Source organism: Nothobranchius furzeri, chromosome 8 (assembly GCF_043380555.1).
Source record: "Nothobranchius furzeri strain GRZ-AD chromosome 8, NfurGRZ-RIMD1, whole genome shotgun sequence".
NCBI lineage: Eukaryota > Metazoa > Chordata > Actinopteri > Cyprinodontiformes > Nothobranchiidae > Nothobranchius > Nothobranchius furzeri.
The window spans coordinates 70,386,138-70,404,885 of NC_091748.1; the positions used below are offsets into that span (position 1 = coordinate 70,386,138).

The 18,748-nt window shown below is 44.5% G+C and overlaps 2 protein-coding genes across 2 annotated transcripts in view; one reads left to right on the top strand and one right to left on the bottom strand.

Annotated features, from left to right (window-relative positions):
• Positions 1-8,321, bottom strand: part of ddah1 (dimethylarginine dimethylaminohydrolase 1) — a 90,488-nt gene extending 82,167 nt beyond the window's left edge. Inside the window, exon 1 of the mRNA XM_015971022.3 lies at positions 8,183-8,321. The gene's annotated coding sequence lies outside the window, so the exon portion shown is untranslated. The remainder of the gene's footprint in view (positions 1-8,182) is intronic.
• Positions 8,322-9,188: 867 nt separating this feature from the next.
• ccn1 (cellular communication network factor 1) lies at positions 9,189-11,799 on the top strand. The gene is made up of 5 exons (XM_015971018.3): positions 9,189-9,396; positions 9,527-9,740; positions 10,027-10,371; positions 10,481-10,683; positions 10,800-11,799. Exons 1-5 carry the CDS (start codon positions 9,349-9,351, stop codon positions 11,100-11,102), a joined length of 1,113 nt encoding a protein of 370 aa, XP_015826504.1. The 5' UTR covers positions 9,189-9,348; the 3' UTR covers positions 11,103-11,799.
• Positions 11,800-18,748: the final 6,949 nt, after the last annotated feature.

The following is an 18,748-nucleotide window of genomic DNA, read 5'->3' on the forward strand; positions in this document are numbered from 1 at the left end:
AATTTGTTTTTGAGGTGGCAACGCCTAATTTGATAATGTTACTGTGGCCATGCTCAGGACGCAGATGTCTGGAGCGCGTCAACGATCAGAGCTTTGCATGCGCAAGCTGGTTAAGGTTAGGATGGGGGTGAGGGGAAGGTTAAATTGCAAGAGGGTGAAGGTCACAATTCGGTCAAATGTCCGTTTTATGGCGGGCGTCAGATACCGACGCTCTGGCACAGCGCATCGCCTCCCAAAGCGCAGGGGCTCGTCACCTGCTGTCTTTTCCAGGGACTGCATCTTGTCGGTCATTATCATGTGACAGCAACTAGTCGATGAAAGGCACAAAAAGTCACTTCAGAGCAGTAAAGTCGACTAGTTGATACAACCCCTAACACACACACACACACACGCACGCACGCACGCGCACACGCACGCACACACACACACACACGCACGCACACACACACACACACACACACACACACACAAACCTCAAAAGAAAATGATTGGAAAGCACATCCTTTAGCATAATTACCCAGCTGTCTAACAGAATCAACGACACAAAGGTGGCTGAGAAGGAAACGTGTCCTCGTTGCAGATCTAATTCATATCACATCGTTTTTGAAATTATATCAGAACACGGTTTCTAAAGAAAGCCCAGAAGAACACAACTCCAACTTCAACTCCATATTTAAGAGCTTTGCTCCTGGCAGAAACACAGTACGCAAACTTCAAGGGCAAAGAATATCAAAAGGGGGCTTTCTGCTTGTCTGAAGTGTAGGGCAAGTATGGGAGGAATGGAGCGAGGGAAGGGGCCATTATTCCCTACGGTGCCATCTAAGGAAGGTTCTGGACCCGTTGAAGCCATCTGACTGAATGGAATGTTTCTTCAGACATCCCAGAAGCACTTTCTTCCTCCACGGGACCTCGGTTTGTCTTTTCCTGTTCCAGATTCACTAAATTGTCTTCAACTGCTGCTCCAAACATTCCAGCACATTCCAAGGAGCCCCGCATTCCATTTCCCACTTCAGCCAAGAGCACCAAACACCACCACCCACCTCCCGACACTAACACCTGCCCCCGCCCAGCCTGCCTTTTTCCATCATTCCTCATCGCAGGCCGGGCTTAAGAAAAGACCCTCTCTTTTCTCTTTTCACGGCATGCTGAGGAATTTAGGTTCCTTTGGTTTAAGGAATGCCCTCGTTCTCCGGAGACACCTGGCTGGTACATTGTGCAGCTATGAAATTAAATCAGTGAAAGCAGACACAGTCCTCCAGCTGCACGTCTTTATATGGCTCTGCGGCTGGACTGGAAACTCTAGATGTCAGAACTAACATGGATGAGCATGACTACACAGGTGTATGATGCATATTTAACTGTCAGCAATCAAGTCGTTTCAATTAAAGAGATAGAATTCGGCTGAATGACAGACAACATGCTGAAGGAGAGGAATTGAATGGCCTACATTTAAAAGCTGTGGTCTAAAACAAGATCTGCAATCTACACACAAAAAAAGGGATTATTGACTTTTTTTTCCAAAGAATTTTATTAAATTTAACACCTGACGTCCTTGAAGAAATGCTTATTGCTCACCACCAGAGTTTCTAACAAAAGATCATCTTATGTAGAGAAATGATGAAGAAATAAACGTTTTTGTCAAAGTAAGAAGCTAAGGAGCTTGAATAGATTCTAGAAGGGAAACTGGGTTAGCGTGTGAATGGCGAGTGGTCTGTATTTGTATAACCCTAACCCTTCTTGAGCCTAATTTATACTTCTCCGTCTGCATCGGGACGGACACACGCAACGCCATTATCCGTCCTTTCAAAGCCTCTCCAGCAGGCTCGCCAGGACATTAGTCCAACGAGACGAAGAATGCAAGCTTGTGATTGGTCAGGATGCCGCTGTCGTCAACAGCAGCGCCTCCGTTGCGCCCTCAAAAACATTAAGAGAGCTGAAGATATCTAGCGGCAGGCACGGAGAGGCTTGAAGGATACCTCGTGGAAAAACTCTAAAAATATAAATGTTTTCAGTGGAGGCCTGAAAAGATACGCACAAGCGTTTTACTGGTGGACGGACATGACGGGAAACATGGGATTAGAGGTGGCGAGCGCATGACGAGGTGAAGGAGAATGAGGGACAAATTTGTCCATTGTTAAAAAGTCTGAACACAAGAATAAACTCACCATCTTCGAGCGGATACATGACAGGATACCGCAGAACAGCCCTCTGCTGTCCTGGCGGGGACTCCCAGGAGACGGAGAAGTCCGAAGGCAAAATGTCTCCGTCCATGCGTGCGTCTCTCCCTGGGGGAGCTGACGGAGAAGTATAATTTAAGATTAGGGTTATACAACCCCACAAGGTGCTTCACAACCCAATCTGTCATTCACCCATTCATGCCCACACGTTCACACGTTGGGGATGATGAACCACAGCTGCTTTGGGGGAGCACTGACAGAGGCGAGGCCTGCGGAGAACAGGAGCCACCGGTCCCTCCGACCACCAGCAGCAGGCAAGGTGGGTTACGTGTCTTGCCCAAGGACACAACAGCAGCATTGAACCGGGATCGAATATTTGATGTTTGCCCTAAAACTGAGTCGTAAGTAATAATGAGTCAATATTGTGTAAGTGTACTTTTCAGTTGAACTCTGTGTGTTTAATAATTTCACAGATGTAAGCGTGGATCTGCAGCCCTTAGATTAGTAGGTTTTCTTACTGGTGCCGTCACAGTTTGAGCAGTCGACACATGAAAAGCATCACGGTGATGCTGATGTTTGGTATTCAGCATCATGCCTGAGTTCACACATTCCTCACAGTGGAGCAATGTGTGGTTTCTACACTAAACTAAACCCATCACGGGTGACTAAACAAGAACATCTTCATCCTTTCTGTCATTTCAGCAGATGTCAAACACACAACTCATAACTTCAGCTTCCTTGATGCAGCTCTGCTACGATCCGATCCTACTGGGCAGGTTCAATCGCAAAGAAAGTACAAAGTTTAGTTTTTATTTTGTAAAGCAACAGTGGATGACTCCGAATGTTGCACTGGAATTGAATTTCATGGTGTTTGGGTTTGTCATGGTTCTGTTTTTGGTTTTGACACCACACCTCAGCAGATCCCAGGATATTTAAATCCATGTTTTCCACATCTGACCGTAAAGGAACTTTTGTTTACTTATTTACTGACCGATGCACAAAAATGCTGTCTTTCCGCTTTTTCTTCCCTTGTTGTCACAACTTTTTGTTTGTTAATTAAACTTGTATTTACCAGGGCTGTAAAAAACCTTCCTGTGCTTCAGATCAGCAAACAAAAATGTATATTAGACAAAGATGACTTGAGTACACTAAAGTTCTGATTATTATTTAATAAGAGAAAAGCAAGCAAACATGTCTGTATGAAAATGTAATAGCCTCAGGAAAACCATGAATTAACTGTGTTAGGCTGAGTTTAGTTCCACATCCAGGCCTCATTAATAACCAGTAGAATTACAGGCCAACGCCTCTCATTTGTTTGTACACCTGCAGTTGTCTCTGGTAGGAATAAATGCCTTGTAAGTTGTTCTCTGGGGGAAAAACTCAGGTGCACCTGTTTGAGGACGTAGAAGTCAGGTGGAGGAGGAAATAGCTGCAGACAACCAAATTTGGATGCTTATTTCCTGATAGTTGGACATCTCGCAACTCTACCACTGACTCCATAAGGAGCCTAAGTCTCCTCCCTTTCCGGTCTGGTTGTGGTTCCCCGGAAGAATGAAAAAAATGAATGCAAGTGAATGTGGCTCAAATAGCAACTTTCTAATCTGCTTTGCCTTACCCCGGTTTCACACTGCAAGCATCAGCAGAACGGAACGGTAGCTAAGCAACACAGCTTCAAATAGAATCCAATTATAGTCTATGGAGTGGTTCAAACCAGCCGCGACACGGCAATTTTCAGGCGCGTCCCAGAAGAGGCATTTCGCGCCACGCTGCGAAAGATAGGATAGAGTTCTATTTTTTCCACGAGCCGCGTCTGGGATACGCCAATTTCTGCAGTTCACATAATAATAATGCATTGAACTTATATAGCGCTTTTCTAGACACCCAAAGATGCTTTCACACACTCTCACATTCACACACTGCTAGTGATGGTAAGCTACTTGTAGCCACAGCCGCCCTGGGGAGGTCTGACAGAGGCGAGGCTGCCATTTGGTGCCGTCGGCGCCTCTGACCACCACTAACACAGGCAAGTTGGGTGAAGTGTCTTGCCCAAGGACACAACAGCAGGATACCCCTGGCGGGAGCTGGAATCGAACCCATGACCCTCCGATCATGAGGCAAACCGCTCTACCACCTGAGCTACTGCTGCCCAGTGCGAGACAGGAAGCCACACACAGTTCAGTGTAAAATCCCTGGCTATTTTCAAAATAAAATGCAACATTGCGATGTTATATGTAACTTGCGTCAGCACGTGTGACCGAACGGCTTTGTTTACCACCAGTTTCTTTCAAGAAGTGCAACGGTGTGATTCTCAGCATGGACGACGAGGCTTCAATCCTGGCAAGTCACGGGGGTTGTGATCTCTCGATGAGGAAGGATGGCGGAAATCTTGAGGGAATTCGTTGTCTCATGAGGAAGGTGTGGGAAGTCTTGAGGGATTTTAGAATCTCGCGAGTACAGCGAGGCGCAGCGAGGAAGCCGTGCAGCGGCCAAGACTCTCCTGGTGGGAAAAGGACCGCTTTGAAGTTTGCAAGTGCTTGCAGTGTGAAACCGGGGTTACGCCTTGAATCACACGTGTTGTACTTCGATTTAAATGAAAAGTAATGATGTGTGTTTCGGCCATGCCTGTCACGCACTTTGAGATTCATCAGCTTGTAAATGTTCTAATTTGCACGACTACAAATCAGACGTCACCACAGAATCTTCCCTGCCCTAGCGTAGCTGCTACTTACCACGTGGTCAAATTTATGGTGGTTCTTTCATCCTGAGAGAAGGATTTGAAGTTTGCTAAACTTACAGGCGCTTTTCCTCTGCTCTTCTCCGTATCTGGTTCGATGATGTAAGTTTGGTAATGCGCATTTGTAGTCCAACAGGTCATTTGACACAAAATCTAAAAAATCTTTTGTCGCCGTTCAAAAATAGGCGCTTCCTTGTCATCAGAATGTGTCTTTAAAATTCACAGACATGTGAAATCCATGGCAGATAAATGGGATTGGAAAACAGCATTTTTTGTTACATTGACTTGCATTCATTCTTTATAACTTCCAGGGACCAGTGGTCCGGAAGTGAATGGACTTGACTTTGTCTGCCTATTTGCTCTGCACTGCTGAAGTTTAATCGCCACAAAAAATACAAGCCTGAATGAGTACTACCACAAGATCGATAGGCGGACTGGTGTCTGCATCTGCAGTGATGTGGGCGTTGTACCAGTCTGCCACAGTGAAGAGAGAGCTGATTTACTGTTTGATCTACGCTCCTACCCTCACCTATGACCACGAGCTTTGGGTGGTGACCGAAAGAATGAGCTCGCAGATACAAGCAGCTGAAATGAGTTTTCTCCACAGGGTGGCTGGGCTCTCCCCTAGAGATAGGGTGAGAAGCTCAGTCATCCAGGGAGTAGACCCGCTGCTCCTCCGCATTGAGAGGAGCCAGTTGAGGTGGCTCAGGCATCTCGTTAGGATGCCCCCTGGATGCCTCCTTGGTGAGGTTTTCTGGGCACATCCAACTGGCAGGAGACCCAAAGAAAAACCCAGGACATGCTGGAGGGACCACGTCTCATGGCTGGCCAGGGAACGCCTTGGGATTCCCCCAGAGGGGCTGGTCCAAGTGACTGGGGAGAGGGAAGTCTGGGCCTCTCTGCTTAGGCTACTGGCCTCGCGACCCAACCCTGGATAAGTGGTCAAAAAGCGGATGGATGGAGGAGTTCTGCCATGTGGTGGAGTTGTTAATGCTAACGGTTAGCTTCTGCTAGCCAAGACGTTCTGTTTCCTGGGCGCTAAACCAACAACAGCCAATTTCAATAGAACCTGTCTGAATGCATGAGGTAGTTTAAAAGTTCCAAAAACATTTAAGTACAGAATAACTCAGAACCATACCTAAGGAGGAATGGCCTCTATGATGGAGACCAAACCCTCTTCCTTATCATAATTACAACACAATAAAACTTTGAGCTGATATCCAAGACTTTTGGGAAAACATTCTGTGGACGGATGAAATAAACGTGGAGCTTTTTGGAAGCTGTGTGACAGAAAAACAACTTACCAGCAGCAGTCAAACAAGATAGTGGTGGTGTGACGGTCTGGAACTGGTTTTGTGCACTAAGAACCGACTTTTGTTCACAACTGACACATCACTAGTGAGTGAGTGGCTGGTTCGTTGATCAATGCATGAAGGAGAATGTCTGACCTTTGACCTTAAACAGGTCATTCATGCTGGAAAACCTTAGTGTAGAAATCTAGACCGACAGAAGCACATTTATTGGGCTCTGTATGTTGATCTAGCAACGCTCCATTTGAACCTCAGCAGCTCTAGCCAGTCTGATGGTGGGCCAATCACAGCGCTCTGGTTTGATGGGTGGGATGATGCGACTGAGTGAAACTAATGTGGCGACAGCTCTTTTGGAACAGCTTTGGCATCAACTTTGGACTGTTTAGACTCGGGCTTTTTCTGAGTCAAGAGCAGATAGAAGTATTCATGTTTATTTAGAAAAATGAGGTTAGTTGCATCTTCTTTGATAGAGTATGGCAGACTGTCTCACCGACCGACATCCGTAGCGGTGAGTGTGTCATGTTATTTGTTGTCAGCATGCAGAGACAGTTTGATAGACAACCGCAGATCCCATCGACGACTGGGAACCATCAGTGGGTAGTGGCCAGACTACATGTATAGGATGGCTTACCAGGTCAGGAAAACCCTCCAGTGAGACTGAATTAAAAAATGTCCACAAAGTGAGACAAAATTCATCCATAACACCATGACTTTTATCACCAATCATCAGAAACACGACTGATAAATGAAGCATTCATCTGAAACATGAAACACTGCAGCTTTAACTTAAGAATATCAGGAATCTTTGTGGTTTGTGCTTTTGTCCATCTGTCTTCCTTCGGTCTTCTAGGATCTGTACTCCTTCAGACCTCGACTCTGTATTTTATTGTTGGCCTCATCCGTGCAGAAAACAAGCCCCCACCAACACGCACGCATTCTAGTCGTGATATTCAATCGGAAGTGTGCTACGCTGGAATCTCTGGCCTAAACATGCTGTCCTGCTGTTTTTCTCTGAATGGAGGGATGGAGGGCTGCTGGCCACAGACTTCATCAGCATCAATCCTCAGCGCCACTGTCTTTTGAACTGTGGTCCTGGTGGGATCTGACAATGGGTTTCCATTACACCAAGCCACAGAAAACACACGCAATCTGTCAAACTGTGATCAACAATGAAATCACTTAAACATCCCGTCTGGATGTGGCGAAGCTGCTCAGAACATCTAAACTATCCACTGCCTTTACGGAAAAACGGGAATAAAATATAACAGGCTCTTGTTTGACTGCTAAAACTTCTTTTTCCATTATTTGTACTCTCTGGAAGGTTTGTGGAATTTAACGGGAAAACAAGACAATAGTTTGTTCCTGCCAGATAGACAAAAGGAAATGTAGGTCACTGTAAAGGATTGATTAAATATGGCACAAATCAGACAATAAACAGCATTCAAGCAGCTTTTGTTCACATGAACTTAGAGGTGCTGCAAGAGAGGTTTTGAAAAATGTTATTCAATCAGTTATGAAAGCCTGTTTTATTTTAAGCTTTTTAATGATAGTTTTTTGTTCAAAATAAAGTTTAAATCATTTTTAAAACTAGAGAAATTCCTCTTAGGTTCGAAAATTCATTTGTTACATAGGCTGCTGCATACCAGGACAGTTCCCACGTGCTCAATAACACACACACACACACACACACACACACACACACACACACACACACACACACACACACACAAAGTCAGGGTCCAGGCACGGTGACAACACATGAACACATCATCCACAGACTGAATCTCGTCACAACACCATCTAGTGTCTAGAATTGGGATTAGGGAATTACAAAAAACCATAACTTAGTCTAGATGGAGAACAAAAATCGAAAATAACTTAAACCAAGACAATTATTGGCTTCTGTGAGTTTTTTTTATACATAAACTGGGTTCATTTAAAAAAAAGAGTCCAAAACTCACCAAAAAAGCTCTCCAATCGTCAATCATCTTGGGAATCCGCAGCGTGTTGCGCCTTTACGCACCGCGTTTCCGTCAGGTGAAGATCAGTCGAAATCATTTGAGATTTGAGACCCCGAGGGTAAAACAGCCCCCCCCCCCCCCCCCCCCCCCCACACACACACACACACATACACACATACACACACCACCACCACCAACCATCATCCCCACAGCGACTCGAGGAAAGTTGCAAATGACTCACTTTCTTCCTCAACAAAACGCGGATGGTTTAAAAGTCAGAGCGCCTCAAGGAATGAAATAATAATAATAAAAAAATCCCTGCATGGGAAACATTTTAACAAGCCTTTAAGCGGTCAGGAATGCTGGACAAAAAGGGGGAAATATGTTGATTATGTAGGCTACTGCCATACCAAATATGGTAATATTGTTACGTCGGCGCGCTGGTGCGCATCTGGAAACGCTTAGCTGTCCCGAATAAAGAGGCTGGAGAGCCAGAAATAGACATTGTTAAACGTATTTCTGCCCTGGAGTCACACAGAAAAGCACCTCCTGCTGTTCTAGGTGTGCCTTCAACACTTCATATCAAAAATAGTCCCGATTATCAAAAGCAGCGAGGAATATTAACTCAGAACATCTGGACGCTTGAGTTTGATGTTTGTGTCACGCGCACCTGTTTGTTACAAATGCTATTATTTTATTCTAATATTATAAATATCCATAAAGCGCCTAAGTTCAGTACAACTGAGTGGATGGATGTGAGAAGCAGGAATTGAGAGAGAAGATAAATAAAAGAAAAATGGGTTGGAAAAGTGTGTTCAGACGGGATGCAGGGAGGAAAAATCCACCCGAGAAAGAAAAAAAGAGAAAGGTATAGACAGGGTGGAGCTTAGGTCTTGGATGGAAAATGCGCTGAGAAACATTCCTGGCATTCCTTGGCAGCTGCTCAGCGGAGACGACGTCAGCTTCCCACTAGTGGATATAAGCGCAGAGGTGGCCAGACCTCAGCAGACTGCTACCGCTTTACCGAGAGTCTCATCCACTCCTAAGGAGCCCCGGACGCCAGAGACAAGGAGCAAACAGCGCGAGACCTAGAGAGGGAATACCCCAGACTTTTTCCTCAACCGGGAACAGGATTCCTCTTTACGCGCACTAGAAATCTGTCCAAAATGCTGTTTTCCACGTTTGTTGTTGTTTTCCTCGGAAGCCTAAACCTGGTGAGTTTTTACACTGCTTCATGTATCCCCTCCCCCCCAAAAAATATATTTCAGACACTTCCACACGTTTTGTAGTTTTTTAAGCCTTTCAGTATTTTCTAATCTAAATGTTCCTGCTGGTTTCGCGCAGGTCCTCTCCTCCTCCTCTTGCCCCTCCGTGTGCCCGCTGGAGATGCCCAAGTGCGCTCCCGGCGTGAGCGTCGTCCTGGACGGCTGCTGCAAAGTGTGCGCCAGGCAGCTGAACGAGGACTGCAGCCTGACCGAGCCGTGCGACCACACCAAAGGGCTGGAGTGTAACTTCGGAGCCAGCTTTGCTGCTCCCTCAACTCGAGGCATCTGTCGTGGTACGTACTCATCTCCAGATGTGCGTGCCTGTGAGATAGCGTGGAGCCCTTTCTCCCCTGAATAAGATGGATTTTACTCAGGATCTGAGTGATTTCAACACTGAGGAATGCAGCCAGGGAGAAACTAGTCAAAACCTCAAAGCCCACTGTGAAGGAGAAAAGACTCCTCAGAATTTCACAGATCCTTATATCTGGCAGCCATGCGATGTCTTTATCAGACATCTCTGAACAGAGCAGGAAAGAATAACATTCCTTTCCTTCTGTTTTTTCTTCTTCCGTGCTGCAGCCAAGTCAGAAGGCAGACCCTGTGAGTACAACAGCAAGATCTACCAAAACGGAGAGAGCTTCCAGCCCAACTGTAAACACCAGTGCACATGCATCGACGGAGCGGTGGGATGCGTGCCGCTGTGCCCGCAGGAGCTCTCCCTGCCCAACCTGGGCTGCGCCAGCCCCAGACTGGTCAAAGTAGCAAGCCAGTGCTGTGAGGAGTGGGTGTGCGATGACGGCAAGCAGATGGACATCTTAGAGAAGATCTTTGGCAAAGACATGCTGACTGATGAGCAGGAAAAGGACCTTACCAAAAAGAATGAGCTCGTTCCAGTTGGCAAAGGAGGACTCAAATCCCTACCTGGTAAGAATCATCAGAAAACTTGTTTTTTTTGGGGGGGGGGGGGGGGGGGGGGGGAGCTGTGCTTATGTAATCGTGATATATAAATCAGTGATTTCATTTTCTTTTGCAGCTTTCAGATCACAGCCTGAGGTCCACATGTTTGACAGCCAGAAGTGCATTGTCCAAACCACGCCCTGGTCCCAGTGCTCCAAGAGCTGTGGAACTGGCATGTCCACCAGAGTGACCAACAACAACAGCGACTGCAAGCTGGTCAGAGAGACGCGGATCTGTGAAGTGCGACCATGCACCCATTCAACTTACTCCAGTCTGAAGGTGAGCTCTAGTCGACAGCGACCGGATGTTTTGAGAGTGTGCATGATGCTGCTGGGTGGGTAGGTGTGTGAGTGTGTGCACAGGACTAATCATCTCTCTCCTGCTCATGTCTGCAGAAAGGAAAGAAGTGCAGCAGAACCAAAAAGTCCAGCCAGCCGGTGAAGTTTACCTACGCCGGCTGCTCCAGCTTGAAGAAGTACCAGCCCAGGTACTGCGGAGCGTGCGTGGACGGCCGCTGCTGCAGCCCCCACGACACCAGAACCATCCGCGTGAAGTTCCGCTGCGAAGACGGCGAGACCTTCCATAAAAACATCATGATGATCGAGTCCTGCAAGTGCACTTACAACTGTCCACGTGCCAACGAAGCCTCCTACCCCGTCTACCGCCTCTCCAACGACATCCACAAGTTCAGAGACTGATCCCAGTCAGGCGAGAGGAAGACTCGCGTCATCGTTGGCGGTCCAGATGAATGCGCGAGGACACCGAGACCACCAGCCAGCTTCCGTCTTCTTGTTGTAACTAGATTCCCAAGGAATTGTGGGCTTACATCACAAGGACTAAATGAAGTGCACTGTCTGCTGTGACTACATCAGCATCCCTTATCTAAGCTGCTTCATATTAATGGAGCCTTTAAAGTAGCTTCGTCATGGAGCAAGATGTAATTAATATTTGTACATTTATGCTAGTAGCTAAAATCTGTTCACTGTGTACAGTATATTTTGATCCTTCATGGCGGACATGACCCGGACTGTAGACTTGCGTGTGTATATGTAGATATGCACATCCACAATTTCCGTTAGCGTTGTCTATCCTAAGAACGAGACTTCGAGGCGTGACCCCTCGACTTGTTTAACGAGTGCCGAGGTCCCTTCCCTCCTGACGTGGGCATTATTGCTCATGTTTTGTGGCAGCTATTGATGTCCCTTCATGAAAAACCAACAAAAAAACCAACGCAAAACATGTCAAAAGGATGAATGAATGTTTTTAATATTGTTATTATTTATCTTAAAAAATGTAGCTACTTTATTTGGATATTATGTTTAATACTGGAATAAATTGTAAAATGATTTAATTTTATATGCTACAATAAAACTGATTTATTTATGGAACATGAAATGGACTCATCCTGGTTTGTTTGACTGCGAGAAACAGTAAACAGTCATCTTGTGTGCAGAAGGGCAGGAGGGAGAGTGGGAACTCCTCCTGTTATGTCATCCAGAGCCGAACCCGTGTGTTTTTATACAACTCAGACCTAGGTTCTCTCTCTCCTGACTTCCTGTGCTTCGGAATGCCGTTCCGCTTTCATTTGATCCGGCTAAACGGTTCACTTGTCTGCTCCTGAGAAGGAAGGGGGGTGAAGATTAAGTCCGTGAGTAGCAATGAGTGTGAGAGTATGCCAAGAATCTTAAACACTAACGTGAACGGGCTGGGATTAGACACCATAGACACGTGTAAGCGACGATCAGGAGCAGGATGGGCTTCAGTTGGAGCAAAACAAAGTTTACGCTGAAATTAGACGTGTTTTTATGTCATCATCTGCTGTCACCAGGTTTCCCTCTGCATACCCCAATATTCATAAAACGTGTGCAATGATTAAATCATTCAGCTATGACACAGAGTTCTTCTTTCTTCTGGAAGGGGTTTGACGTCTGCAGCTGCATGGCACAAACACCGAGAGCAGAGCTCAGGGGCAACGACAGGGAAGGGCTTCTTCTCAGATCCAGGTAGAGGGAGCGGCTCAGGAATGCAGCAGCGGCTCAGAGGGCAGACATCCTGATGGGCGGCAGATGTTGAAAAATATTTCAGAGCAACATGTTCGCTTTGGCCGGGAAGACGTTTTTTTTTTCTAAATTTACACAAACACTCCCAAGAATCCACAAAAGATGATTCATCTCTGCTTAACTGTTTAAAACCTGATGCTGCATGGCATCTTTGTCGTCTTTCCCACACGGCTGCCGACAGAAACTCGTGATCGAGTGCGTTTGGTCTTTGAATGAGACGAATGCCACACAAGATGTGTCCACTGACGCTCCCATGAAAGGCTTCTGAGGTTTTCCTAATCACGAAGACGTGTGGCTGCCTTGTTTTGTTGGAGTTTACAGTTAAAAACACGTTCAGGGAGCCTTGAATCTCTGCTTCTTTCTCCTCACCCCTTCAGAGTTTGGTTCCAACATGCTATCAGGCGGCTTTTAATCTAGATAGCAGTAAGCGACTTGCTCGGTTATGTAATCTGTGTGTTATGTGAGCAGTGGTGTGCATCATCTAAACTAGAGTTCCTTTATGGTGTCGACAAGCTCACGATCCTTTGGCCTATTGGGGAGCCCAGAAATTCGGTTTGTTGTTCAAATCAGGCTGCAGAGAGCCCAGCTGCAGAGCGCAAACCTTTTGAAACCATCATTCACACAAAGGCGCCCCTGCAGTGGCATCACTCCACGACTACCTCATTAGCTCGAACCCAAAAACATTTGCCTTAAAGCTTCATCCGGAGCCACTCCAGCAGCGAGAGTTCATAACAACATTCTGGATGCTGCTTAAGCGTGATGTTATCCACATTACACCCCCCCCCCCCCCCCCCCACACACACACACACACACACACACAAGCTCAGGTTAATATTTACTGCTATGCTGGACAGAAGGAGCAGAAGGGGTTAGAGTCTGGTGAGACAACACAGACCTTGTTTCAAAAACCACCATCTGCTGGAGAGAAAAGGAAACAACAGTCTGTGTCTGAGTAAACTGGCACACACACACACACACACACACACACACACACACACACACACACACACATATATATATATATATATATATATATATATATATATATATATATATATATATATATATATATATATGTATATATATATATATATATATATATATATATATATATATATATATATATATACATATATATATATATATATAATCTGCTTTTATTTTCTCAATTAAAAACTTCAAGTTTCAAGATAAAAAAAAGTCTAACTCACATTCTGCATCCATTTTGTGGTACCACGTGGGTCTGTACTGCCTCTATAAACACTCCGAATGTGAAAACAATGTGTCAGAGAATGTGGAACTATGCTCCTAAAATGAGCCGTTCTGAAATTTTGCGTCTGAGCAGATTCTTAAGGAATCTCGTAGCGTCAGCTTGTTCTGCAGGTGTCGTTTTGTTGTGTCGGAGTAACTAGCTTGTCGGCCGTCCTAACCTTCTCTAGAACTCACTCGCAAATGACAAGAGTTCTGTTTAAAAGGATGGCTATTATCATATTCTAACGAATCAGGTTTTGACATGTAGAAGGAAGGTTTAACAAACCCTCGGAAACACGCCTCCCTGAAGATAGAAGGTTCTGGTGTGTATGGGAAAAGATCAAGAGGGTGCAAGTTACCTTTCACCTAGTCACTCTGTGTCCTATGTGAGCTGACTAAGTGTACAGGATTCTTCTTGTCATGATCAAACATTACTGATTATCATAAATAATTATTAACCAAAGAATAATAATTCATTTCAGTAATTAAACACAGTTATAATGAACCTTGATGATTGACAGTAAAAAGAGTTTATTTAAGTGATTCAAGGTCACGGTGGTCAGCAGTAACCACCTGGCGTTGTACAATCCTAGAGGCCCAAAGGACTCCGTAGAGGAATGGCAGATGTAATGTCCCAGTTGAAGGCAGAAGGAGTGAGGAAGCATTCCCCATGCCGGTGAATAAGTCAACAATCTGTAGATCATTTGTATATCCTTGTGAAGGGAGCTATTTCAACAGCAACTGATCATTAGTAATTCTTTGAAGTGAAATTCAAAAGGATAAATGAGCTCTGTGTTCCCACACAGCATAGACCACAGGTAGGAAGATGGCAGATGAAAAGTAGGCTGGATCAGGTCCCATCATCACGGCAGGACCACAGGACGTCCAGACTCAACGAACCGGAGCTCCAGGCAGCAGGCAGCAAAGCATAGAGGTCCACCCAGGTAGCGAAGACCAACGGCGAAGCTCAGGAGAAGAGTAGAGCAGACACAAGCGCACATGAGAGTAAACACACGAAGATTGCTTCTGATGCAAATCAACAAACAAAAATAAACCTACACCTGTATGTACCTATGTGGAGCAGATTATGTGAAAAGAGTCCAGGTGAAATGGATGGATGCCATACACTACGTGTACTGGAAAAAGGTGATGCAAAAAGAATTAAATTAACAAAACCCCTAACTATATGTTAGGGGAATCAACGTTTCTGAGCAAAATGTTATCAAAAGAGAAGGGCAAAATGGTTGTAGCCCCAAAACATGAGGCTAAAAGTCAAATAAAGACACCATAGTAGATATCATAAAGAAATCATAAAGAAATATGAATGAAAGCATCTTAAACTAAGTAATGAAATAAAGAATAAAAACACTATAATGTAAATCGTTAGTAATTAAACCTATATGTGACTCTATCACAGTAGGAATCAATGATTAGTAAATAACTGAATCATAAAAATGAACTTAAATCAGTTATCAAAAAGATTAAACTAAAAAACTTTTCAAAATCAATAGAAATTGAAAAATAAAGAAAAATGGAATTTGGATCAACATAACAGGTAGTGGAGTTACTCACTTTGAACAGTTATGAACTTAAATCACATAATTATGGAAAACCACAGCATGACCACGACAAAATCAACCAAGTCTGCATGATATGTTTAGACATGAAATCTATTCACGCACACACATACACTCAACAGAACTTCTGTGACCTGAATCAGAAAACCCAGCAAGAGCGGATGGAAGTTCACCCCCTTCTGGCTCGGTTCGGGTTGGGTAATCAGCTATATTGGTTGTAATAACATCCAAATTAGTGGAACGTTTGCAGTTTGATTTTGTTCCTGCGGACCCATAAATAGATGGGATCCATGTTATCTTTGGTGATCTTGATCAGATAAACAACCGGAGAGAGTGGATTACTTGTCAGGTATGGACCTGACCGTTTCTGTGAAAGGTTATTAACCAGTTTACCAGCGGTGACTTTTGTGTGACCAGAATTAGGTGCAAAGATGGAGAACCAGGCCTCATCACCTAAATTGAGGTCAGAATGTGAGGCCATCTGATCATGAGGAGTCATCCTGCCCTCAGCTGGTTTCTTCAGATTTATCTGTGGAAAAGAAAACGCCGCAGGCAGATGGTTGTTAAGGTTCTGTAACTATTGCTCACTAGTGAAAGCCACAGCGCCACCAGACTGAACTGGCTGGAACAGCAGGTGATGCGGTTGGGTCATCTGTTTACCTGGCAACATTACATGAGTACAGGCCATTGCGGGTTTAATGTTAACACAATTCTTATGTGTGAACAGGCGGTAGTCAGACAGCAAGAGATCTGGGTGTCCTCGGAGTGAGACACCTGAAGAGGACCCAGGCTCATACTGTCGTATTAGAGGAGGCTGTGGAGGAAGCACAGCCACGTTTAGCATCAGACAGACACGTGTGGCTAGCAAGAGAAACATTGTCGGATTCTGAAAACTGATACCAAGAATGCTTTAGGCTATAGACAGGTGCAGGTGCGGCCTTACGAGGGTCAGGAGCAGATGTGCGCTCTGGAGGGCCCCCGGTCGACACACAGGTGCAGTCAGAGAGATCAGGGTCAGCCAGTAGAGGTACAGGGTTACATTAGCTACGTCACATTAACGCCAGCCCATGACTGTAGCCTACAACTTGGGCGCCACCCAATTAAGGATGTCAGAGAAGCGGTCAGAGTCAGAGCGGGACACAACAAAGTTAGCAGGTGTTTTTGAGTAGGCTAACGTTCACGATGCTTTCGGGTGCGGCAAAACGTAAAAAGAGAAAAAAATGAAGAGGAACAAAAGAAGAGACAGCGGGGGCTTTACAGAAGTTTCTGTCGGGCTGCTCGAGCAGCCGTCCGACAGCTGTTAACCTGCTCGAGTCAGCAGAGCCAGAGGCAGGGCCCGAGCAAGACCTGGAGGAGACACGACCTGAAGATGTGGTGGAAGACGCTGTAGCGCCAACACAGTCAACATCAACGCAGTCACAGAAGGACGAACTGGAAGAACAGCAGCCAGCCAGAAGTGAGCCCAATATAGTCTTACAGCAGCCTGCTGCAACGAGGCTGAAGTATTCGGGAAACGGCTACAGGGCCATTACACCCAATTTTTCGCTATTCTGACCATCTTTAATCTGCTCTAGCTCAAAAACTATAACAGCCACCGTGTTCAAACCTGTTCTAGATTATTCTGCAACAATAGCAGATTTCATACAACCTTGTCTGGGATTTGTGAAACCTTTCCTTGATTTGTGAAACTTCAACAAAGGCTGATTTATGCGTTTTTTCAGCATCTGGCCAACACTGGAACAGCTGTAGCTCATAAACTACAACAGCCACACTGTTCAAACCTGTTCTAGATTATTCTACAATAATAACAGATTGCATGATGGCATTTTAATTATCAAGTACAGTTGTTTAATGTTTCATGTCATCTTCTCTACAAAAATTTTGGGTAAAGGTCTTTCATTTTTATGGGATATCACTTAATGTAGCCTACGCATAGAAACCCTAACACATTTTTTTCATTTTCAAGTGGATGGAAGTGAGCATTTGTGTTGAATAGTAGCAAGTGTTTTCAGTATTACAGTATATTAAATTCACCATAATAAGAGTAGCTCATGTTCAACTCATGTTTACTCAAAAGCGAGTATCAATATTAAATAATTAGAATACATGTTTCATATACATCCCATGAGACAATTTTAAAATTTCTTAACATTTCTCACCTTACTATTCAAAGATACATTAAAAATACATTAGGGTTGTCACGGTAACCGGTATAGCGGTAAACCCCGGTAAAAAAGTTGACAATAAAAATAACCGTCCAGTTTTTAAAAAACTATATTATCTCGGTGGGTTTACCGTGGCCGCGGTTTCGGCGCGATGACCCTTACCAGCCACCGTCGCTTCAGCTGAAGTTCCCGCGGCGCGCACACGCACTTTTTAATTTGCAACGGCACCAAAACTTTGAAGCTGAAATAATGGCCGAAGGAGGCGACGGCAGCGCCCAGGACATCCATCAGCCCTCAAAGAAGACTAAATCGGAAGTATGGGCATATTTGGGATTTCTGAAAAATGCTGAGGGACAGTTAATAGAAGACGGCTATCCCGTTTGCAGAACGTGCAGGAAACAAGTGTCTGCAGAAGGCAGCAACACTTCAAATCTCATGGCACATCTGCGTGACGATCACCCACGTCTCCACAGCCAGTGCAAGGTAAGTTAACATTAGCATTTTAGCTGAAATGCATGACGTGAGGACTTTTGGTTGAGGGAGAATGCAACGAGTCACTATATACTGCAGCCGCAGCGCCCTCTGCCAGCATTTAAACCGTGTCACGGACACCCTGTTGCTGGATGAAGCATCTTATTTGTTGATGATGAAGAGAAATATACAATTAGTTCCTTGTCATGGATTTGTTTACTTATTCAATGCCATTTATACTTGAACATTTGGATTTGATTACATAGTGTAGTAGTTATTTTAGTAATTTGTTTAAAGTGGATATTTATTTTAAATACATATTTTTTAAGGTTGACTTGTACAGTGCTCAAGTCAAGTGTGGACTGGAGTTTTAGATTTTCATTTTGATAATGAAGAAAACAAGTATATGAGAAAACAAGTGGTGTTTCTTTGATTTGTTTACATATTGTTTATGTTTTGAATGTTTGGATTTGTATAATTTAAACCTGCACTGACTACTGTAACAAGTTCCAGAAAAATAAGCTATTTGTTCCTTTACTTGTGAAAAGTTGCACTTTTGCTAAGGCTTTGTGTTATTTTAGGTTTAATAAACACTGTTAAACCTTTTCAGAACTATTTCAGTTTGTGTAGAACAGGACTATCAATGCTTTCTGAACATATGCAACACCGTTTAAAAAATACCGCGATAATACCGAAAACCGTGATAATTTTGGTCACAATAACCGTGAGGTTAAATTTTCATACCGTGACAACCCTAAAATACATCATACACACTTTAGCCAAATGAACGTCCATGTAGCTTCCAAAAGATATTCATCAA

What these genes read in the sequence shown, in the direction of transcription:
- ccn1 (XM_015971018.3), top strand. Translation starts at nt 9,349, where the DNA reads ATGCTGTTTTCCACGTTTGTTGTTGTTTTCCTCGGAAGCCTAAACCTG. An exon ending in TCCTCGGAAGCCTAAACCTG is followed by an intron (nt 9,397 to 9,526) that starts GTGAGTTTTTAC and finishes GGTTTCGCGCAG; the next exon opens with GTCCTCTCCTCCTCCTCTTG. An exon ending in CAACTTACTCCAGTCTGAAG is followed by an intron (nt 10,684 to 10,799) that starts GTGAGCTCTAGT and finishes TCATGTCTGCAG; the next exon opens with AAAGGAAAGAAGTGCAGCAG.